Source organism: Typopeltis vanoorti, chromosome 7 (assembly GCF_054136105.1).
Source record: "Typopeltis vanoorti isolate ZY-2024b chromosome 7, IOZ_Tvanoo_1.0, whole genome shotgun sequence".
NCBI classification, from domain to species: domain Eukaryota; kingdom Metazoa; phylum Arthropoda; class Arachnida; order Uropygi; family Thelyphonidae; genus Typopeltis; species Typopeltis vanoorti.
The window spans coordinates 67,607,932-67,625,221 of NC_143555.1; the positions used below are offsets into that span (position 1 = coordinate 67,607,932).

The 17,290-nt window shown below is 32.4% G+C and overlaps 1 protein-coding gene across 1 annotated transcript in view; it reads right to left on the minus strand.

Annotated features, from left to right (window-relative positions):
• The window catches only part of ZnT49B (solute carrier family 30 member 9), a 244,361-nt gene that overhangs the window by 125,047 nt on the left and 102,024 nt on the right, over positions 1-17,290 (minus strand). Inside the window, exon 9 of the mRNA XM_090395926.1 lies at positions 4,257-4,312. Coding sequence (XP_090252052.1) covers positions 4,257-4,312 — 56 coding nt within the window. The remainder of the gene's footprint in view (positions 1-4,256; positions 4,313-17,290) is intronic.

Consider the following 17,290-nt stretch of genomic DNA (forward strand, 5'->3'; position numbering starts at 1 on the left):
TTTTTTTAAAGAAGTGTCCCCATATCTGAAAAAACTATTGTAAAACACTATGCTATTAACTGCAATCGGGGGGGCAGGAGGGGACTACACCACCTCATGGTCCCCCACTGGATCCTTGAAGCTTTTGACCAAATTTCTTATGGTCCGATCTCTAGGTGACTAACGTGTCATACAATTTTCCAATGAAAAGTCACAAAAGAAACCAACAAATGTACAGCGTCTAGTAACGCAGTCCGGACTCATGATGGAAAATATGCTATGAGAACTTATATTAACATTTTGCAACTCAATATCAATGGTAACCAGAGAAAAATGGATGAACTTAAATATATACTTTACAAAAACAATATCCATATTACTTGTTCACAAGAAACAAAGCTAAACAAAAATCTGAAATTCAGCATCAAAGGATACATAATTCTTAGAAAAGATAGAGAGGGAAGAACTGATGGAGGCTTGCTATCCTTTTAAAGACCCCAGAAATCAAATTCCCCGATAATGCAAATATTGACACAGACATTATCGAAAAGCTAAGTGAAGCTCCAACTGATACAATAATCATACTTGGTGAAATAAATGCAAAAAGTCCAACATGGGGCTCCCCTCGATTTAGACCATAAAGGTCAACAACTGGAAGACCTCTTTACAGATATGGAACTCACAACAATTAACAATGGACAGAGTACTTGTCTCTCTAAAACTAAGGGAACTAAATCTGCTATCGACATCACAGTTATTAATTATAGCATTGCATGAAGGGCACAATGGAAAATGCCATCAGTGATCATAGACCCATAATAACAACGCTAAACTTCAAGATCAATCAAGAACAACAAATCAGGAGGACATGAAAAAGGTAGGAAAAAGAGAAAAGAACACTTCTTTTGCTAATCTTTCCTCTACAATTCTGTTTAAGTGACCATACCACCTGAGATTAGCTCTATTAACACAATTCTGGATGCTAACAAAGTCAAGTTCTTTCCTAATCTCTTCGTTTCTTTATAAGCTATTGCCATTGAAGCCATCTGTTCATGATCCTAATCTTTCTCAGGACTCTCATATCTGCAGTCTCTATTCTTCGGTCAAGTGTTTTATTTCTAATCCAGCTCTCAGATCCATAAGTTAAAATTGGCTTGAATGCAGCTAATTTAGTGTTTGAACTAATTTTCTCTCATATTCCATATAAATTTATTCAGTTGACTTCCTACCATACCAGTTTTGTTGATTCTGCTGTCTATTTCCATATTTAATTTACCATCTTCACTAAAAATCGTGCCTAAGTAGCTGAAACGTTTTATTCGTTCCATAGGTTTTCCATTCACAATGCAGTTGATATTTTCAATGTTTCTGCCTATTTTCATTGTCTTGTTATTGCTGACCTTCAAACCATATCTATTACAATAGTTATTCAATTTACTCAGGAAATTTTGCAGACTTCTAATGGATTTATTAAGAAGTATAACATCATCCGCATAAAGCAAAGAAGTGACATTAACATCTCCAATTTTGATATCAGGTTTAATACCACTTTTCTTCATAATATGATCCATATAGATAATGAATAACAGAGGGGGATAATATACATCCTTGTCTGGCACCAAATTTAACATTAAACCATCTTCCTGTACTTCCTTCAGTTCTAACTGCTGATTTACTGTTCAAATAAAGACTAAGTATTGTTTGATATAATGCCCCACTGACATTATACAACTGTAGCATTTGGAATAGCTTCTCTCTTGGCACCTTATCATAAGACTTTTCCCGATCTACAAAACTTAAATACAGATTTTTGTTATATTTCTAAGATTTCTCAACAATTTGTCATAAAGTGAAAAATCTGATCTTGACAGCCTCTATTTGGCCTGCATCCAGCTTGTTCTTCACCAAGCTTCTCTTCCACAATCCTTCTCAACCGTTTCTCAAGTATACTTGCATAAATCTTACCAGGAATACTCAGTAGAGTATTCCTGGTAAGATTCATTATAGTATTCATTATATATTCAGTGGAGGAATACCTCTGTAATTCTCACATTCAGTTTTATTTCCCCTTTTATATATGGGTACTATCAGAGTTCTACTCCAATCATCTGGAATTTGTCCCTCTGTCCAGGCCTTCTGAACTATGCAGTGCAGCCACTGTCATTAACAATATCAAAAGCTACCAAAGTGATCATACTTCCCTAAAAACCTATGAACATTGGAATCAAAATGCAGACTTCACAGATCACCAACTTTACAATATGATGACATTATCAGGAAGGAAATAGGTCTTGATTATCTAAATACCCATATAAGCAAAGAACCTCTATTTTCCAGAGGTTCTTTGCTTTCCTTTACCTTCAAATAACTCCATAAATTTAAACCTTAACGAACCCTATAAAAAAAAAATTAAAAGAAACGGAAAAAGGCCTAAATACTATCAACCTTCTTTCATCCTCCAAACAAGTTACCTGTTATACCAATGGATCATCAGAAAACAATATGATTAATGGGAGTGCTGTGTTCTCCTACTCCCAAAGGCAAAAAAATGCCAATAAAAGTTGGTTTTGGGAGAATTGCTTCCAATTTTACCAGTGAACTCTATGCAATAAATAAAGCACTTGAAGCTTACTTAAAATTATCATCATCTCAACAATTAGAGATAATTATAATTTACTTGGTATTGCCATTGATTGCCTCTAGCTGACTCAAGATCAGTTAGAGGCAATCAATGGCAATACCAAGCTCACCCAAGATATTCATAAACTCTTAAACCAACTGATGTGTTTGGGAAAAGTTGCATTTTACAATGGATTCCTGCTCATGTAGACACTGATTACAATGAAGCAGTTGATAAATTAGCAAAAGAGGCCAGAGAACTCAACCAGGAAACTGACATGATAACTCTTGCTGATGCTAACGCACTGGCAAAATCTAAACTAATTCCACTAAAATCAGGGATACAATACCAAATGCCCAAAATTAATGTTGACAGAAAGACCTCCACCACAATAGCAAGACTCCGAACAGGACATCCTAGAGGAATGAAGATCAACACAGATGGTACGAGAACATATAAAAGCTGCAATAACTGCCCTAATACTAAACTGACACCCACTCGTATTTTTACAGCAGCCTTGCAAGCAATAGACCCTAATCCTGAACAACTCTAAATGAACAAATTCATCGACATAGCCACAGTAGTCAAAGAGCACATGAAAATATCTAAGACTCCTCAAAGGACAAGACAATAACAACAAACTGCCATCTTATGCCTACGACTAGTTTATATATAGATAACATTTGAAATTAACTCAAAGTGAGTGTGACCAAAGGGATGGAAATTACATGTCAACAAATTTAAAATTTCAAATCATATGTATCTTCACATAAAATTATTTTCAGCCTCATTTCCAACTTTCTTCTTAGTTTTTCACACAGTAAAGTATTAGGCCAAATTTGGCCATATTCTCCTATTAACAATATAACATAATAAAACAATTTGGAATCTCAAAAATATCTTATTCATAAATCTTGATGCAATACAATACATTTAATATAATCTAATAAATAATTTATTTTCCTTTTATAATTATAAACACATCAGCGTGGTTAGCCTAGTGGATTTGTGCTTTGCAACAATATGCCTGGGGAAGGAGTGTCCTAGATTCGATTCCCGTCGACGATGTGAGGAACTTGAGGATCTTCCTCAACCATAGCCAAGTTATCTGGTCTTGGTCGTGGACAGCAGGATTTTTTCTACAAGCTTATCTGGGGTTTTTCATCCCACAAGCAGGCAAACCGGACCCGTGAAGACACAGGCTACAGTCATAGAAATACGGCAAGGAAGGCAATGGGAAAACCACCTTGCGTCATTATCTCCCTAGTAATCAGCTGCAACCCTCTCAAAGAGAGGAAGCCACAGGATCAGATCAGAATTATAAATACAATGATACACACACACATTGTGATAATTCTGATATTCACAGAGCATGTAATAAACTCAGCTCATCATATGTGCTCACTGGTAAATGTTCCTTCCTCACAATACTCATTCCACAAATGCATTTCTGTTACTTTTTTTCCCCCATTTTCTTCTGAATATAGGGAACTAACTTCCATTGAGAATTTCCATGATCATATTTTATTCAATGACAATAATATAAAATAGCATGCCAGATATTTATTATACTTTCTCAACCAGGTTCAAATGGGTTTTTACAAGTGAGGAATTACTGTAATGATATAACAGCACCATGAATTAATTCTATACTCACATAATGACTGCTGTCATTACTACACGCCCTGATCCTCTTAAAATTACTTCTCGTTTCTAAAGAATTTAAAACAAAACAAGATTAGTAATCATATTGATGACAAGAAATTGACATAAAATTAATAAAAAATAATCTAATTAAAGTCCAATAAAAAATTAACTTTTGTTTTCCAAAAATACTTGAAATCATCATCATCATGCGTATCAAGGATTTAGGCCTAGTATACCCTGTTCCGGCCTTAGAAGTCATCGTTGAATCGTTTAAGATGACGTCCAGGTTTTCTTTTTCCTAATGGCGTGTACTTTAAGGCTTGTTTTAGTAATCTTTCTGTTTTCATTCCTTGAATGTGTTCCATCCATTTATGTTTATGTTTTTTAATTTTTTCTATTACTGGTTCTTGGTTTAATTCTTTCATAATTTCTTTGTTTCTTTTGTGATCAAATAGGGTATACTTTGCAATTTTCCTCATAAACTTCATTTCTGCTGTTATTAATCTTTGTTTGTCTTTTTGTTTCATTGTCCAGATTTTGCTTCCATACATTAAGACTGGTAGGGCTAATGTATCGTATATTTTAGTCTGGTTTGTTTTTGAACTAGGTTTGGTTTAAATATAGAGTTAATTACACCTGTTATTTTTAAATATTTTGCAATTTTTACATTTATATCTTTTTCATTTTCATATGTGATTATACATCCTAGGTAGTTAAATGAATTCACCTGTTCTAAGATCTTGTTATCTATTACTATTTAGTTCTCTGGATCTTGTCCTTTAAAGGCCATAGTTTTTGATTTTTCTGTTGATATTATCATACCATAATCTTTGGCTATCTCATTTAGATGTAAAATAGCTTTCTGTAAGTTATCTTCAAAATTTGTAATTATTATTTGGTCGTCGGCAAAAAGGAGAGTGTTTAAGTTCACCGTAGGAGAAAGTTTAATTCCTTGATGTAAATTTTTATTCCATTTTATTATTATTTCATTTAAGTAAATACTAAAAAGAATTGATGAGAGGGAACATTCGGGTCGGACCCCTTGGTTTATTTCTCTCGTATATGATAGCTCGTGATTTAATCTTATTTGTATTTGATTATTTTCATATATACTTGTGATAGCTTTTAGGATATTATTTGGTATTTGTCTTTCTTTTAATATGTTAAATAATGTTTCTTTTAACTTTGTCGAATGCTTTTTCAAAGTCAATAAATGCAATATGTATTTCTAAATTGTATTCTCTTGAAATATTTTATAGAATATTAAATAGTTTTAATGAAAATCAAATACATTGTTATCCATTTTCTTCTCCTTCTACAGTTTTTAATAGGCCCATAAATACCCATGACTGTCCAAGGTATCCTTGGATTTTGTAACCATGATTTCAGAATAAGGTGGTTAAGCCCTATACAAATAAGTATAGTTTGTATATAAATTGCATGTATTTTCTTGGATGTATGAATGAGAAATTTGAGTTTCCAGGAGAAAAAAACACTGCTTCCTCCATATGAGACCAGTTATGAGACCTTACTTTCACTTGAAAAATTCCTAATAAAGTTTTTTTGTTTCCTAGACACGATATGAACCCAGATCTTTCCAACCAAAGGGCACTGTCAAAAAACCAACTGCACTATGGAGGCCCTTACAATATTATCCATACAATAAAATATTTTATTTTATTTGTATAACACTTTTTATAACTGTCTTAAAGCAATTTTCCTGTTCTTTCTAAATAAGAAAGTTTTCAAACCATGAAAGAAACTTTTAAATTTAATGTTTTACAATTTTAAAATTAATAAATCCTGTATCACCCTCCTCCCAAAGGGTACATGTCGGGAATTTGATGATGTTGAAGTGAATACATAAAATTATACATTGCTACTACATAAAATTGCTTCCTGTACTATAGTGCTGTTCATACTTCACATAACTAGCTTTTCTGCATATGTGTAAACTGCAAAGCCTTGTGAATAACTGGTTTTGTGGAGGTTGTATATCATTATTTGATGCTGCATGTATTATACAGAGCACAAGGGGCTCTTCCAATGAACTTAGAGACTAAGGTCTTATCTTCTTATATGTAGCAACATATGGAAATTAGCAGTTTTCAATTTAGGATTCCAGAAAGTAATTCAACACAGAGGTTCTCTTGAATCAGATCCAATGGAAACTCTAACATAAGTTTCTGCAGGAGCTGCAAATGGTTACTAAGAGGATTCTAATATGTTATAGAGAAATATAAAAAAAAAGTTCTAAATAAATAAACATGACAATGCTGTCACAAACCTTATTTACCCCAAAAAATTCTACTAAAAATTTATAAAAGCGATTCTGTTTGGCATAACAAAAATTACAAGCTTGATCTTTCCAGAGAACAACCTTTCAGATTGAATTTCTCTGAATTGCAACCTGGTTTGCCCTTTCCATTTCTATATACTTTCAGTAACCATTTCCCATTCTTCCTTGTCAATTCAACTTTCTTTAAACCATTATCATGTGAACTACTCATCTGTGAAATAAATGTTGTGTTTCTCCTCATTGTTTACATTGTAACCAGGGTCAATATAAATTTATTTAAATTATGTCAAGCTATGCTGGTTATCATGAATTCCAGTAAAGTTCAGTTGAACTTTCACTATATAAGAAGTTGGAGTATTCGAGATGAGCAGTCTGTGTTAAAATTGATATATATAAATTATTTGCTTGCTTCAAGTGTTTACACAGTTTTATGTTCCAGAACTGACATGAATAACAGCAACAACTATAGAAATGTAAAAATGGAGTAAAAATAGATTATCATGGATCATTAAAATAGAATGCAATAAGTGCTTATCTCCTTCTGTTTTGATTATGTTCTGTGTGATCATGGAAAAAAAAACAAACTTTTTTTACATAATCTGATGAGTTGATGTAGTAATAGTAGTAAAATTAGTATTGAAAGATTAGAAAATGAAACAAAATATAAACAAGTCAAATATACATTAAAAGAGCCACTGACATCAATACAGTACAATATAAAAGAAGAAAGCTATATCTAAGATAGAAGTCGGGAAAAAACAGGCAATCAGATTTGTTTCTAATTTAAAATTATGATAAAATAAATTTAAAGAAAGAGTAAATATAAAGCAGTGAATTTAACAGAATTTGTATTTGAGTTAGAAATTAACAAGAAAGAAATAAAAAAAAATTAAAAAAAAAAAAGAATATTACAAGAAGAATAAGAAGATAAGCTCAGAATTACATAAATATGAATGGGGGAAAAGGAAGTGCTTCTTTCTGAATAGTTGATTCAGCTGGAAATTCACAAAAAAGAAATGAAAAAGAGCAACAAAAATGATTCTAAAAATTATATAGATATAAGTATTCTAAATTCCTGTTACAAAAAAAAGTTATAAATCATATGACAGAATAGTAAAAAAAAACTTACAAAATATTCAGAAGACTTTACTCTAGAAGTAAAGAATGGTTTTAGAAAATGAAATCCAGCCTTCTGTCTACAATAAATAATATGAAAAAAGAGAGTAAAATCTAGAAACATATTTCATTTACAGATTTTGAAAAAAAAAAAGCATCTGATAAAGTAAAAAAAAAAAAAACCATTTTATTTAATGTGCTACAGAATGAATACTAAATAATATTCTGAGAGTTATTATATACATACATGAGGATAATGAAATACAGATACAACTGAACTCTGAACTATTATATTGGAGAGTATTAAACCAGAGTTAGATAGAGGTGATTCCTATCTACAACATTACTTAATATATACATAAAGGAAATAATAATAATAAAATGGAATAGAAAGAACCATCAAGGTACATTAAACTATCCTTTAATATAATTTAAACACATTTCTTTTCACAGGTGACCAGTAGATAAAATACTGATTCTGAAGATAAATTTTAGATAGTTATCCTAAATCTGAAGGAAATAACCAAAGATATTGGAATGGCAATCTCAGTAGAAAAATAAAAATAAGATCAAGAAAATAAAAATAGGATCAAGATCATCATCATCATACATATCAAGGATTTAGGCCTAGCATGACCTGTTCCAGCCTTAGAAGTCATTGTTGAATCGTTTAAGAGGACGTCCTGGTTTTCTTTTTCCTAATGGCTTGTACTTTAAGGCTTGTTTTGGTAATCTTTCTGTTTTCATTCTTTGAATGTGTTCCATCCATTTATGGAACATGTTCAAAGAATGGATCAAGATATCTAATTAAAAGTAAAATCGTAATAAATAATGACAATTTAAAAAATAAAAGATAATTCTTTTGCTTATTTAGGATGCATGATTTCATATGAAGATGAAAAAGGACAGCAATATGTAATATAAAAATGCAACTGGACAGAGTACACACTAAAAGAATGCAAACAGAAATATTGTTGAGAGAAGGAAAAATGAAAATCATCCAAGGTTTCCTAACTTTTTTCAGAAATCTTTTTTTGCTTTCCCACTTCTCCCCCCTGTTCCCATGGACAACTTCTTTATGGAGAAAGAAGAATTTTGAAGAGAAAGTTCTACACAGGCTTAAAAAAAAAATAGCCAAATGATAAGCTTGTGTATCTGGACTATGTGACCATTTAGCCACATGGCCCAGATACACTGAATGCTTTTTTAACCCATTTGAACAGCTAACATTCCAATATCTATTCACTTTAAAAAAAAATCGTCAGATGGTTCCCTATTTATAACACAGAACCATCTGATGTGGCATGATGAAATAACTGTATTTCATGAGTAATGTCATTAACAATAAATTTTTGATTCAAGATTATGTAATTTTTCCAATAGAGAGGTTACTGACTGGCCCAATAAAATGGCACTGTGTCCCAAACAAATGAATTACAAATTACAAATTCTTCTTACATTCTCATTTTGTTTTCATTCTCCCAGAGTTATCCCAATAAAGTGGCTGCTCTGATTAACCAACGGGCTAATTAACTAGAATCTACTGTACAATACTTTGCATACACACACACACACCATAAACAGTTTGGTAGGCAGAAGTCAATCAATCCATACAAGACACACTTGTAGTTCACAATAAAATCAGTTTTATTAGTTGAGCAATCAAATGTGATACAAAAGTGAATTCATTAAAAAAGAAAATATTTACAAATGCACATAGATAACAGTATGTACTAAGTAAAGAATTAAAATTGGTATAATAAATTGGTTAAAACTCAGAAAAAATATTGTGTAAAGTACACATTTACGAGGGTGGTCTGAAAAGTTCTCGGCCTAACAATGAAAAAAGAATTTATATTTCAAAATTAATTTTATTTTTCAACATAATCTTCTTTAAGACTAATACATTTATTCCAGCGATGCTCCAGCACCATTATTCCATCCCTGTAGTGGTTCTCAGTAAGATCTGCAAAATACCCCTCTACAGCTGCAATCACCTCTTGATTCAAAGAAAAATGCTGACCAGCAAGGAAGAGCTTTAGTTTTGGGAAGAGATAGAAGTCAGAGGGAGCCAAATCTGGTGGATGTTCCAACAATTCATAGTGCAGATCCCTAAATTTTCCCATTGCCAAAACACCTTTGTGGGCATTGTCCTGATGAAAGATGATTTTTTTCTTCTGCAAACCGGGTCTTTTCTCACGAATTTTTTAGTCTAGTCTGGTTAAAAGAACAGAATAATATTCCCTGGTTATTGTTTTACCCTTTTCAAGATAATTAATAAACAAAATACCTTTAACATCACAAAACACTGATGCCATGACCTTTCTTGCTGATGGAACCGACTTGGTCTTCTTTGGTGCTGAACAACTGGCTTCTGTCCACTGTTTTGACTGCCGTTTGGATTCTGGTAGGTAATGGTGAGTGCATAGTAATAAATCAAAGCACAAAATCAGTTTTAATCTTGTTAAAATGCTCCAAGCACTGTTCAGAGATTTTCATGTGATAGTGTTTTTGATCTGCTGTGAGCAAGCGCAACCCATCTTGTGCAAAGCTTTTTCATATGCAATTTTTCATGCAAAATATATCCTACATGTTCTTTTGAAATGCTTATAGTCTCAGCAATTTCACGCACTTTGACTTGCCAGTCATCCAATACCATATCATGCACTTGATCAATGATTTCTGCTGTCATTACACTTTTTGGACGTCCTTCATGTGGATCATCTTCAAGGCTGGTACGGTCACATTTAAACTCGGCAGCCCCTTTCTTAATTGTCAAAAGCGAAGGAGAAGAGTGCCCATAAACTTTTATGAACTTCGGATGAATTTCTTTTGCCGTTAAACCTTCTTTTACAAAGAATTTTATAACCACACGATACTCAATTTTATCCATTTCAAGGAATACAGACAACACTTTTGCTTCAGACAGCTGTATAAAACAAACTACTTGATAGAATGACTTGCAATTTCTCATGGATGCTTATGACAGATCTACCAACTTAGAAAAAAAAATCTCTTGCCAATAGTGTAGCCATCTATGGTCGAGGCAGAGAACTTTACAGCCCACCCTCATAAATACCTATTTTCTGAATATGCAAATAATGCAATCCTTAATAAAAGAGGATGACTTGGGAAATAAAAAAAAAGCTGATTGGACTGTCTACTTGACTTAACAAGCTGAAGTAATGGAGAGATTATGGAAGTAAGAGTCATAAGTGCACACGGAGCTCTTACTCCTTTCCTTTCTAAAATAATCAAACACAAATGTAAAACAGTTATAGTTTTATCAGCATCTCATGCCAAATAACGAATTATCAGTTGCATTTGCAGCATTTACTTTTAGAGAAAAAAAAATTGCTTTTAAGAAAGAGCAATAAAATAACAATCGAAATAAATAAAAGTTGAGGAATAATAAAAGCCCACCTATATTTCATTGTGCTCTTATATTTTAGTTTATCGTATAAATCCCCCCCCCCCACCACAACATTACCTTTTTTTTTGCTTTTCTTTATTCTCTCTGTTCTATATTTATTTTCTTTCTCTTCTCTCAGCTGTTGTTTCATTTTTTCTTTTCTTCAAATCAGAAAGTGTTTATTCATGGTAGGCCATTTAACCTTTGAATTTATATCTTTTAATGTACACTTATTGTCTCTACTATCCTACATTGATTCCTATATTACTTTATTCCACATTCCTGTGAGCTGTCTTTTATTTTGATTTTACACGTAATTTTTAATTTATATAAAGTATGCAAAATGTTCATGAATAATTCCATTAATGGTTCATCCATCTATATTGAAATGGTTTTTAATATTTCTTAAAAATATTATTTTTAAGAAATATTAAAATGATGATTAATTTGAAAAGAATGAAAGTGCAATACTAAGTGGAAAGTCAGACCATAAGACATAAATTGGGATAGATAGCATAAAAAGAGAGAAGGGAAAGGGGAAAAAAAAGGTAAAACAGTTTTTACTGTAAATATAGCATGTCTACTATGACCAAGCCCCAAGATGTGGCACAGTGACAGCTTAATTGTAAAATAAATTTAAATTCTTTTTTTTCGATAAAATCCCATGATGGAGTGAAAGTCTACTGTAGTTGAATTTTTTGGCTGTTTAAATTTTTTTTTTTTTTTTTTTACAAAATATATTTTTTGTTATTACCTATTATGTTTTAAATGATTTTGAACAAAACACAGCCAAGTTTATATTTTGATATACTTTGGTATAACAAACAGTCCTCATATGCTGTGGGAGTTCTATTTTTAAAATCTGTTATATGTTATAAAATCCTTATCCGGTGCAGTTAAAACCTTATTTCCAGAGAATTTTCTTTTCCCATCTTGGAAAATTGTGGCCACAATACTATGCCCTCTTCTTCAAGGTAAATAAAACTTATACACAGCATTTCACATAACAGGATCATTAAATCTATTCACAAGATAACAAATTTGTTATTCTACCAAATGATAATAGCACACAGATCAGCAAACAATGATTTCAACAAAATAATTTTAATTTAGGCTCAATAATGACTGGCTAAGTACTCTAACGTCACTAATTCATCAACATCTCTCCCAACTACTCATATTTTCAGTACTGCAAATGACTATGTATCTAAACAAAATATCTTACTAACTTCAGCCAAAATTCCAGTCATACACTAGAGACCACATGTATGAGAATTCTCAAAAAAATTAGGAAGGTGGCATCAATAGCAGAATTATATTAAAAATGAAGATATTAGGAAAGAAAGAACTTGACATCTTTAGCATTCAGAAGTTTTTATGAGCAGAGCCAATCTCAGATGGTAATGATCACTTAAACAGAATTAGAGAGGGAAGGTTAGCTAAACAGATGTTTGATGCCAGTATGGCAGGAAAAAGACTCAGAGGTAGACCAAGATCTATTTGAGGACTGATGCAATTAGAAGTGACTTAGAAGACTGAAATATAAGATACAACAATATTAGAGTAATGACAGATAACAGAAAATATTGAGAGGAAGTTAGTAATGTTGTAAATATTTCATATAGTACTATCATAGTATCCTGTACACCTTTTGAGATTACATATTGAGAATTTGACAATGATAATGGTTCACTTTGAGGAACAATTGTTGACTGACTGCATCATTTCTGCATCCTTTTGTTTGATTACATTTTGCTGATGATTGTTTGTCATTTGGCCTAGTCATCAAGAGTCAAATTTACCATTAAAATTGGTAAATTGGACTCACAAAAATGACAATTACCTCTTATGGACTCTCATTTTTCTAAAGATCATTAAGTTTTCCTATTTACACAGAAAACTCACTTTTAAGACGATATGTAAACTCCTCATTCATTTAGCATCATTAAATCCAAGTTAAAGTTATTTGCTGAAATAAAGATGTGTTGAATCACATGATCACATACAGATTGACTTTGCAATACATCCATTATTTGAAATAGCATTTTGCCTAAACAACAACCATCTGTTGGGAATGAAAGTTAGAAAAAAATCTTTATATCAAAATTATTTGTAAGTAATTGCTACTATTCTACAAAAATTCAACTTTTCCACTTGATTCTCTCCTGTTCAGACACTAGCTTCCTTTTTAACTTCTAATAAAGTGAACTTCCCATGTGTAATTTCAATTAATATGGGGCTTGTCAAAATCTGCTTGAGGCATAGATGTGATGGATTATCACTTCTGAAAACATGGGGTGTCCAGATTTAGTAAACATGGCATAACACTAACTGTCATATAAAATAACATATCAAATGAAATCAAAACTTTCACATTCCTGTGAAAACTTTCTGCACTAGACTAATTCAAACAGTAATTTCTGTCCAATATCTCACATTTGGAAGATATATCCCCTTGATGACATTTATTATTCTTATACTATGTCTATAAAAAGACTGTGTTAATCTTTTAAGTAGAGAAAGATCACTTTGCATTTAAATGTCATTATCTAGACAACTTGATTTCATCATCAAATTTCTGCCATGTACTCTCAAGGGATGAACAGGATATGATAGTACTACATGAAATAAATTACATCATTATTAACTTCCTATCTACAATTTTCCTCCAAATCAGTCTGTTACTTATCAAGACATTATCAGATATTATATTTCTATCGTCTAAGGCACTTTGTGCCGTATCAATCCACATATATCTTGACTTCCTCTGGGTCGCCTCACTGCCAACCTGGCAGAGAACACTTGTTTTGCTAATCTTTCTTTGCCCATTCTGTTTAAGTGACCATACCACCTGAGATTAGCTATGCAAAAAGCATTCCTGGATGCTGACAATGTCAAGTTCTTTCCTAATATCCTCATTTTTAATATGATATTGCCATTGATGCTATCTGTTCACGCCTATAATCGTTCTCAGGACTCTCATATCTGCGGTCTCTAGTCTTTGTTCAAGTGTTTTACTTCTGACCCAGCTCTCAGATCCATAAGTTAACACTGGTTTGAACACTGTCGAGTATAGCTAATTTAGTGTTCCAACTAATTTCTCTCTTATTCCAAATGAATTTATTCAATTAACTTTCTACCATACCAGCTTTGTTGATTCTGTTGTCTATTTCCATATTTAATTTACCATCTTCACTAAAAACCGGGCCTAAGTAGCTGAAATGTTTTACTTGTTCCACAGGTTCTCCATTCACAATGCAGTTGACATTTTCAGTGACTCTGCTTATTTTCATTGTTTGTCTTCTTATTGTTGACCTTCATACCATATCTATTACAACAGTTATTCAATTTAGTCAGAGAATCTTGCAGACTTGTAGCGGATTTATTTAGAAGTATAACATCATCCGCATAAAGCAAAGAGCTGACATTAACATCTCCAATTTTGATATCATGTTTAATACCACTTTCCTTCATAATGTGATCCATATAGATAATGAATAACAGAGGGGATAATGTACATCCTTGTCTCACACCAGATTTAACATTAAACCATCTCCCTGTACTTCCTTCAATTCTAACTGCTGACTTACAACTCAAATAAAGACTACGTATTGCTTGATATAATGCCCCATTGACACCATATAACTGTAGCGTATTGAATAGTTTCTCTCTTGGCACACTGTCACATGCTTTTTCCAAATCGAGAAAACTTAAATATAGATCGTTGTTATATTCCCATGCTTTCTTGAATATTTGTCGTAAAGTGAAGATCTGATTCTGACAGCCTCTATTTGGCCAGAATCCAGCTTTTTTTCCACAATTCTTCTCAACCGTTTCTCAAATATACTTGCATAGATCTTGCCAGGAACACTCAGTAGGGAAATACCTCTGTAATTCTCACATTCACTTTTATTTCCCTTTTTATATATGGATACTATGAGAGCTCTACTCCAATCATCGGGAATTTGTCCCTCTGTCCAGGCTTTCTGAACTATGCAGTGCAGCCACTGTAAGGCTCTTATACTACCGTACTTCAGCATTTCTGGTCGAATATCATCTACTCCAGCTGTCTTTCCACATTTAAGACTTTTGATAGCTTTTTCTACTTCAAGTATGGATATGTATTCCTGACTGAATGCCTGGTCAGTGTTTTTTACCACTGTGCTGTTATTACTGCTTGTTTCGTTTAGCAGTTTCTCAAAGTAATTACTCCATACTTCAAAGATATATCTTTTTCTCCTGCTTTCATGTCACCTTTATCATCTCTAACTCCTTATACAGCACTCTTTCCTCCATTTCTAAGCTTCTTCAACAACCAGAATATCTTACCACCTTCTTGATATTTGTTTTCTATGTTCTTGCCAAAGTCCTCCCATGACTTTTGTTTAGCTAGTTTTACACAGTGTTTAGCTTTCTTACATTTGTCTCTGTATTCTCAAAGAGCACAAGTTGACTTATTTGGCAGGAACTTTTGATATGTTTTCTTCTTTTTCTTCACTGCCTCTTTAACTTCCTGTGTGCACAATGGAGTTCTGATATTTCTACCCTTTCAGACAATGTCACCACATGCCTCTCTGGCTGAATTAATTAATGTTTTCTTCAGGACTTGCCACTGAATCTCCAAAGTTTGGTTCCTGTTCTCAAACTCTTTCATTTTTTCTTCAATAATCTTTGTGTATTTTAGTCTACAGTTCACATGTGAGAGCTGCTCAACTTTTATTCGCTATCATCATCATCAAAATCCTTCCATATACCCTCAAGAAGTGTACAGGATATGATAATACTACATGAAAAATTTACATCATTACTAACTTCCTATCTACAATTTTCCTCCAAATGAGTCTGTTACTTGTCAAGACTCCAACATTATCAGATCTTATATTTCTATCATCTACGGCAGCGATTTTCACCCGGTGTGCCGAGAGATTTATGAAAACAAATTAATTGAAAGAAATAATGTAATTTGCGCATTTATTTATTATTGTCTGGTTTTCCATCTTCTTGTGTGTGTAAATCAATCAAAATTATGCCTATTTTTTTGCCAGAACATCAGAAAAATTAAAAGAATATATTTTTAGTGTGCCACAGAAATTTTTTCTTCAATGATCTTTGTATATTTTAGTCTACAGTTCACATCTGAGAGCAGCAAAACTTTTATTCACTTTAAAACTTTCTTACATGTTCTTCTTTTCAATATGAAATTCAATTTTATCCTGCTCAAGACTAAATAGTGATCACTTCCAATTTCAAATTCTCTGTACACTCTAGTGTCCTGAAAAAGGGAAAAAAACATCACTATCGACAATAACAGTCAATGAGACTTTTCTTATTCCTTGCCTCTTCTCTCCATGTGAATTTGTGCACATTTTTATGTTAGAACATGGTATTAGTAATAACAAACACCAGAATTCAGCTTGTTTTTTCAAACATGGCTCCAAGTATTTCAGTATTTTCAAAAATGGCTCTGAGCAGAAATCCAACAGGTATTTGCCATTATTAATTAGCTTTGCTCTTTTTTTCCAAATTTTCCAGAAATATTTTTGTATGTCTGACAATCATTTCCTACTCTGCTATTTAGATCCCCAACAAGGATCAACTTTTGCTTTTTCATTGTGTCAGTTGCTTTCTCTAAAGTCTCAAAAAATTCTTCCACTTCTACCTTAGTATAACTTTCTGTGGGACCATAGGCACAAATAAGTCTCATTGTCCAGTTTCACATTCTGATATTTGCCCACATCACTCTACTTGAGACTGCTCGCCATTCAAGAAGATTAACCTCAAATTTCATGTTAAATACTATGGCTATTCTTTCTTTTTCTTGATGGTCATTGACTGAATATAACATACAAAATACAAAAATTTATAATAAACTATGTTTCTATATTTAGGATTTTCTGAAATTGTGTTGCTAATATTAGATAATAAAGTAAAAACAAGACTTTAAGGAAAAGGAGCTTTTCAAGATTGTCAAAAATTAACAGTTTATTTCATCATGTATTCATGCATGATAGTGAATTATATACAGACATAGACATATTCATATAGCAAAATCTCATGGAGTTTTTGCTATATGATCTCTATTAGATGAAAGTGAGCCATGTTGCTCTGTTTTGTGCTAAATGGCAAAAAAAAAAAAAAGAAGTTTGCCTATGTATTGTTCAAACTGTTTCCCCTGGTCTTCCTCTTCCTTTGTGTCTGTTAGTTGACCTGGAGAAAG